This window comes from Antennarius striatus, chromosome 24 (assembly GCF_040054535.1).
Source record: "Antennarius striatus isolate MH-2024 chromosome 24, ASM4005453v1, whole genome shotgun sequence".
Classification (NCBI taxonomy): Eukaryota; Metazoa; Chordata; class Actinopteri; order Lophiiformes; family Antennariidae; genus Antennarius; species Antennarius striatus.
The window spans coordinates 8,690,733-8,698,232 of record NC_090799.1 but is presented as its reverse complement, the minus strand read 5'-3'; the positions used below and the strand labels follow the sequence as shown (position 1 = coordinate 8,698,232).

The following is a 7,500-nucleotide window of genomic DNA, read 5'->3' as shown; positions in this document are numbered from 1 at the left end:
ATTTATTAATGCTCTTTCTCCGTTTCTTAAGTAGTTTTTCTATTTCAATATTGAGATTTATTTTATTCTTTTGTGTCTATTAATAGACATATATATATATATATATGTGTGTGTGTGTGTGTGTGTGTGTGTGTGTGTGTGTGTGTGTGTGTGTGTGTGTCTATTAATAGACACAAAAGAATAAAATAAATATATAAATATAAATATAAATATATATATGTCCCTCTCACCCTTGTGGGGTGGTATCTGTGTGTCATCCTCAAGCTCAGGTCCTCTACCAGAGGCCTGGGAGTCTGAGGGTTCTGCGCAGTATCTTAGCTGTTCCTAGGACTGCGCTCTTCTGGACTGAGGCTTCAGATGTTGTTCCAGGAATCTGCTGGAGCTACTCTTCCAGTTTGGGGGTCACAGCCCCAAGTCCTCCTACTACCACGGGGACCACATTAACCTTGACCTTCCACATCTGTTCCAGCTGTTCTTTCAACCCTTGATATTTCTCATTCTTTTCGTGTTCCTTCTTCCTGATGTTGGCGTCAGCTGGAATCGCCACATCTATCACCACTGCTCTCTTCTGCTCTTTGTCCATCACCACTATGTCCGGTTTGTTAGCCAGCAGCTGTTTGTCGGTCTGGAAGCTGAAGTCCCACAGGATCTTAGCCTTGTCATTCTCAACCACCTTCGGTGGTATGTCCCATTGGGATTTGGGTACTTCTAGTCCATACTGGGTACAGATGTTCCTGTACACTATCACACCTACTTGGTTGTGCCTTTCCATGTATGCTGAGCTGGCGAGCATCTTACACCCTGCTACCACATGCTGGACTGACTCTGGGGCTTCTTTACATAGCCTGCACCTTGGGTCAGATCTACTGTGGTAGATATTGGCCTCTATTGCCCTTGTACTTAGGGCCTGTTCTTGTGCTGCCATGATCAGTGCCTCTGTGCTGTCTGTCAGTCCAGCTTTATTCAGCCATTGGTAGGTCTTCTTGATATCAGCCACTTCCTCTATCTGACGGTGGTACATGCCATGTAGGGGCTTGTCCCTCCATGTCGTCTCCTCCTCCTCCTCCTCTTCCTCCTCAGGCTTCTGCTGTCTAAGGCATTCACTGAGCAGTTCATCTGTTGGGGCCATCTTCCTGATGTACTCTTGGATTTTTGATGTCTCATCCTGGACAGTGGCCCTGATGCTCACTAGACCTCGGCCTCCCTCTTTCCGCTTAGTGTACAGCCTCAGGATGCTGGACTTGGGGTGAAACCCTCCATGCATGGTGAGGAGCTTTCTAGTCTTGATGTCTGTGGCTTCTATCTCCTCCTTTGGCCAGCTTATGATCCCAGCGGGGTATCTGATGACTGGCAGTGCATACATGTTGATGGCTCGGACCTTGTTCTTGCCATTCAGATGACTTCTCAGGACTTGCCTTACTCTCTGGAGGTATTTGGCTGTGGATGACTTCCTTGCGGCCTCCTCATGATTGCCATTAGCCTGTGGGATTCCAAGGTATTTGTAGCTGTCCTTGATGTCTTCTATCCTGCCCCCTGGTAGGTCAACCCCTTCAGTTCTGATCATCTTGCCTCTTCTTGATACCATCCGGCCACATTTGTCTAATCCGAATGACATCCCTATGTCGTCGCTGTAGATCCTGGTGGTGTGGATCAGTGAGTCAATTTCTCGCTCATTCCTGGCATACAGCTTGATGTCCTCCATGTAGAGGAGATGGCTGATTGTTGTCCCACTTCGGAATTGGTATCCGTAGCCACTCTTTGTGATGATGTGACTGAGGGGGTTCAGGCCTATGCAGAACAGCAGTGGTGATAGTGCATCCCCTTGGTATATGCCGCACTTGATGTTAACTTGGGCAATTGGCTTGGAGTTAGTCTCCAGGGTTGTCTTCCACTTCCCCATTGAGTTCTTGATGAAGGCTCTTAGTGTCCTGTTGATCTTGTACAGTTCCAGACATTCCAGTATCCATGTGTGTGGCATTGAGTCGTAGGCTTTCTGGTAGTCAATCCAGGTGGTGCACAAGTTGGTCTGCCTATTCTTACAGTCCAGTCTCTGTGTACTGCTCTGTCCACCAGTAGCTGGTGCTTGGCTCCCCTGGTCCATGTGCCTACTCATCTTAGCCGCCATGATGCCTGACAGGAGCTTCCATGTTGTACTGAGACAGCATATTGGCCGGTAGTTGGATGGGGTATATATATATATATATATATTTTTTTTTTAATATACATATATGCATGGTTGTCCTAATTTCTGCTGTTCATTTAATTTGAATTTCCTGAATATGAAGTGAAGTCTGAACACATCTGATCCAATTTGACCCTCATGTAGCTGACTGCCCCCATTATTGCCCCCCTCCCTCGGTGCTTTGACACTGTGATAAGTTATGAATGTGAGAACGCTCTCATATTAGAGCTGTAAACACACAAGTGTTCCCTGAACGCCTCGGAATCACCTCCTCTAGAATCAGCCTGAAGCAGACCTGTGGAGTTTCCTCTGTCGCGCTTTGCCGCCTCCTGATAACACACTTTTCTGCCCGTCTTTGTCACGCTCACACACTCACACGCACTCACACACAAACACACACACAGCAGGTGGGCCCTCCAGATAACTAGAATCAGCCACGAACAGGCGACGGCGACGCGGACGAGAAAGTGTAAAGCGGAGGACGAGGGGCCTCGACGCGACGGATTCAGACGTGACAGCAGGCGTAAATTAAAAGGAAAGATTGACAGAAAAGCAGAAAAACAAGTTTGATATATGGATGGAGGGAAGTCAGGGCAATAAGTGGATGATGGAGAGGCAGAAAAACCAGTTGGAGTGGGAAAGGAGCGACGGAGGAGGGAGAGGGAAAAGAAAAGGAGTCAAACATTAGAATTAAAAGAAGAAAATAAAATTAAAATAAATGAGAATGTTCAGGAAAAGTCAGGTTTGACCCTTTGGAGTAACAGAATATACGAAACAAGGAAAAGAAAAGGCAGACAGGTGAGGTGTGAGGGGTTCAGGTGACAGGAAAACGTGGGAAATTCCAGGGAATGTGGTTCTTAAGATTATTTTCAACAGGCCTGAGATCAGATCTCAGAGGCTGACAGGAGGCGCATGAAGTTTCTGTGTGAACGACACACACACCATGCAAAACACACACACACACGTACACCTGCAGCACACGGGCGGGAAACACATGTCGCCTTTGAGATCAAAAAACGACCAACAGGATCAGAATAAACACGTGTGTTTATTTGAGTTCCTCCACCCCTTTCGAAGGATTCTTTCGCGTGTCTTCAGTTTTAAGTGACCCTGAATCAATTTCCCAGATCAAAAATGAGTAATTGACGACGTATCGCTAAAAGCCGGGCGTTACCGTCGAGGCTGGCGGCGACGGGGAAACGAACCAAACGCATCCCGTCATCAACGCAGCTGCCGGTTGATGCAGCAGGAAGGAATGTGCCGCTGCATTCCTCCTCCTCCCCCTGGTTATCCTACCCGTTAGCCGAGAGCTGGAAGTTTCATTCATTCATTCATTCATTCATTCATTCATTCATTCATTCATTCATTCATTCATTCATTCATTCATTCATTCATTCATTCATTTATTCATTGCAAACTGCAAAAAAACAATCTCTAACTTTGCAGGCCTGCAGATGACAGATAAGACCTGTTGTCAAGACAACCGCTATCTTTGTTCCAGATTGAAACCAAGCCGTGGCCGTGTGGGTCAAAGGTCAACACCCATCCAACGTTTAAAGAACTCCATCGGTGTCCAATCCTTACCTCTCACGAAAGCCAAGCGATACGACGACACCGACTCGAAGATGCTGTTGGACGCCATCCGACGATTCCTCGCCGCAGCCGTTCTTTTGTTTGAGGCAAACACAGATGATCACATGGTCAGTGGGAGAACGCCGACATGCTGAAGCATCAACCTTCAAACCCGGCTCCTAAACCACAAACCACATCTGCACATGTGGGCGCATGCATGTAGCGCTAGCAGAGTAGATTAGCTTAGCTTACATCCGCGTGCGAGGGAAGTCAAGTGTGCAGGATGAGGGCTTGTTAGCTGAAGTCAAATTGGAATCAGCACTGCTAGCAGGCTAATCCAACTAGCATCCACGTTTTGTAATGGGTGGTTGTTAGCATAAGTCGCTAGCTTTTTTTTGCGCTCGGCTATTTTTTTGTTTAGCTTAGCAGGAGGGGTGAAAGTGCGACGTAAAAATCAGCTGCGTCAGCGTTTTGCAGTTGGTGCCCCTGGGAGTCCAGATGATGTTCATCTGATGATGATAACTGTTTATAAACTTCAGTGTGTGTGTGTGTGTGTGTGTGTGTGTGTGTGTGTGTGTGTGTGTGTGTGTGTGTGTGTGTGTGTGTGTGTGTATGTGTGTGCAGTTGTGGTCGTCCTACCCCGGCTGATGGAGGTCCTGCTGGCGATGGCGGCGGCGGCGGTAGAAAAACGCTCCTTGTGGGTTTTTTTCCAGTCAGAGGCGAAGTCGTCTCATTCCGTCCACCTTTCTCTCCTCTTTCGTTCTCTTTCTCTTCACTCTTTTCTGCTTCCGCTCTTCCTCCGTCACCACACACACATCTTCTCTGACTCCTCCACCCGCTGACGACACGCTGACTCGGCGGCGTTCGAAGAAAGCTGGACTTTCTTCTGGTTTGGCTTCTCTTAATCTGGCGTTGTGGCTTTGTGCTTGTGTTGTTGGTTGTGAGTGTAAAATTAACCACCTGCCCCCCCTAACCCCCACCCCCAGACCAACAGTTTTTGTGGAGTAAGTACGCTGTGGTTAGAGCGAGCCAAGCGGAGGGCGAGGGCGTTGTGGTGTGTGTTTTCCAGCGCCCATATGTGCGTTTGTGGTCTGTGTGTAGCCGGGGGTTGAGTGAGTCACCTCGACTTCACCAAAGCCGCGCTGCAGGTCAGGCTGTTCGACCGCCGTGACCACGAGGGTGTGTGTGTGTGTGTGTGTGTGTGTGTGTGTGTGTGTGTGATGGGGGGGATCAGCTTCCATCAGGTGTACGTGGGTATTAATTTGTGTTTTTGTGTGTGTGTGTTTGTGTGTGTGTGTGTGTGTGTGTGTGTGCATGATGTCACATTAGGTGAACGCCTGCTGGCATTTCAAAAATCTATGTTGCATCATGGGAAATGAAGGATTTCACGATTTGGGGTCTTGACTCGTTCATATTTGACTCAACCTGCCTCCTGCAAACTTTTTAGAAGACATGGGGGTGGGGGTTCAGTTTTTTGGGTGTACCGTCCCTTTAAAACCGTCAGACAAAGGGGCGGAGCTCTACTCAATGGTGAATTTAACACCTGCTGCTGCTGTAGTATTGGTAATCAGACACGCCCAATGAGCAACCGGACCCTGAACGCCACACCTACTCCCACCCCGACACCTGCGCCGACACACGTCGACTCCGCCCCCTTCCACCTGGATGCACACGGTGCCGGGACAGCTGTGGCCCCGCCCCCCTGCAGGTGAAGGTTTCACCGATCCCGAAACGGCGCTGCTGCCTTCAGGGACCAGAGGGCAGCTGAGGACTGGGTTTGGGAAACGGGCCAGTGGACGTCCAGCTGCATGTCCTGGGAGAGCTCGGCGGGACGCCGACCTCTGACCCCTCATCCAGACACAACATGACCCCCAGCTGCAACTTCCCGGGTCTCACAAGGTCGAGCAGATGTGATGTCATGGATTTAAAATTCCTGGACTTATCGATATCAAAGCGCAGCAGGAACGGACGAACAAAGAGACGTTCATGCTCCCCAGAAGATGAACCCTCATCACCTGTTTGTGGGTTTTCACCAGCAAATCATTTGAACACCTGGGGGGCAGATTGTTCCACCTCCACCCGTCCATCTCCTTCCTCCTCCTCTTCCTCCTCACGTCACGCCCCTATACCCCCCGCGGAGCTCCCACGACATCAAATCCCATCATGTCTAGACCCACATGTGTGTGTGTGTGTGTGTGTGTGTGTGTGTGTGTGTGTGGGCGTGACGTGTGTGTTCTTACCAGCTGCTTAAATACAACAGTTGAAGCGGTCCTTGAACGCATCAACAAACAATAAAAGGCAGAAAAAAAGTGGATTCAGGATCTGGATTCCGTCCAGACTTCCTTTACAGACTTTGAGTAAAAACTCCATCACCCACGTCCTGAACCCCATAAAAACTGAACCCTGTGATGTGTTTGACTAAAATAGATTCAATGGAAATAAATGTTTTTAAAAAAAGCTGCACGGCCAGACAGAAGCTGTAAAAGAAAAAAAAGTGTGAGGATTTAGAAAATGTGTGTAAAGCTATCAGGAAGCGACAAAATAAAAGCTGTCAGTCTCAATAAGTGTGGAAAAGCAGGGATGTAAATATTTAATATAGTTTTTTATTGTATTATCCCTCTCGCTTTTTAACCCTTGAGATGCCTATCCGGCTCCTCTTCCTCGCTCCTGGGGGACCGAATCATTTTGTCTGCGAGTGTGAGCTGATTGTCTGTAACGCCACAGGGGGTCGGATCGCTTTACCAGAGGCACACACACACACACACACACACACACACACACACACACACACACACACACACACACACACACACACACACACACACACACATATATGCCTCTCTTTTCCGCTGATGATGTCATGGGTGATCATTTAGCTGCTGAACAGTGTGTGTGTGTGTGTGTGTGTGTGTGTGTGTGTGTGTGTGTGTGTGTGTGTGTGTGTGTGTGTGTGTGTGTGTGTGTGTGACAGATGCATACGATGAGACATCGTCTGAACAGCGCTGCTCTTGAAGACCCCCTTTTGTTCCTGTGATGGACAAACATAGCTGTGGAGTGTGTGTAGCAGTGAGGAAAGTGTGTGTCAGAGGTCACCAAAATGCCACGACTCCAACAGAAGGTGCGGTAAAAGGAAGTAAAAGGAGAAGACTGAATATGATTTATATCACCAAAACACACCTAAAGTATTAACAGTGTGTTATATTATAGGATAATAATCAGTAATCAATTATTATTTCAATCATTGATGCACAAATTGTCCAAATCACAAGCCATAAAAACACATTTTAAATTCCCAGCCAACAAAAGTGGGAGGGTCCAGGATGCGGCAATAATCTGAAGCAGCCAATTAGAGAGCTGCCATCCTGATTGACTTCCTGATATTTGTTCGGCTCCGCCCCCAAACCAGGAAGTAAATGTATTGACAGAAAAAAAAAACCTCTCACCAACAACTCCTGAAGATTTATTCAGCAATTTTCTTTCAGTTGATTTTCTGACTTAAATGCTTTCAAATTATAAAATCATGAATATTTGATTTCTATTTTCTGTGCATTGTAATTTCAATAATCTATTACAATGTAGGGGATTAGAAGTACAAAAGCAAAACTCAAATAATCAGAGAAGATGAAACTAACAACCGTAGAAAAAAAGATGGAGGACGAATGTGAAGGTGTTTGTGTGGTGTGTGTGTGTGTGTGTGTGTGTGTGTGTGTGTGTGTGTGTGTGTGTGTGTGTGTGTGTGTGTGTGT

At 47.4% G+C, this 7,500-nt stretch overlaps 2 protein-coding genes across 7 annotated transcripts in view; one reads left to right on the top strand and one right to left on the bottom strand.

Moving 5' to 3' along the window:
* runx1 (RUNX family transcription factor 1) overlaps window positions 1-4,855 on the bottom strand; it is a 27,037-nt gene extending 22,182 nt beyond the window's left edge. The window contains exons 1-2 of one of the 3 annotated variants that reach the window (XM_068308951.1): window positions 4,394-4,855; window positions 3,767-3,849 (exon numbers count right to left, since the gene is read on the bottom strand). Coding sequence is in view for 1 of the 3 variants with exons in the window: in XM_068308952.1 (XP_068165053.1) it covers window positions 3,767-3,824 (58 nt within the window). In the remaining 2 variants the exon portion in view is untranslated. The remainder of the gene's footprint in view (window positions 1-3,766; window positions 3,850-4,393) is intronic. The other 2 variants (XM_068308952.1, XM_068308953.1) reach the window with 2 other exon arrangements.
* Window positions 3,773-7,500, top strand: part of urp2 (urotensin II-related peptide) — a 35,236-nt gene continuing 31,508 nt past the window's right edge. For 3 of the 4 annotated variants that reach the window (XM_068308960.1, XM_068308958.1, XM_068308957.1), the window contains exon 1: window positions 3,773-3,882. The gene's annotated coding sequence lies outside the window, so the exon portion shown is untranslated. The remainder of the gene's footprint in view (window positions 3,883-7,500) is intronic. The other variant, XM_068308961.1, reaches the window with a different exon arrangement.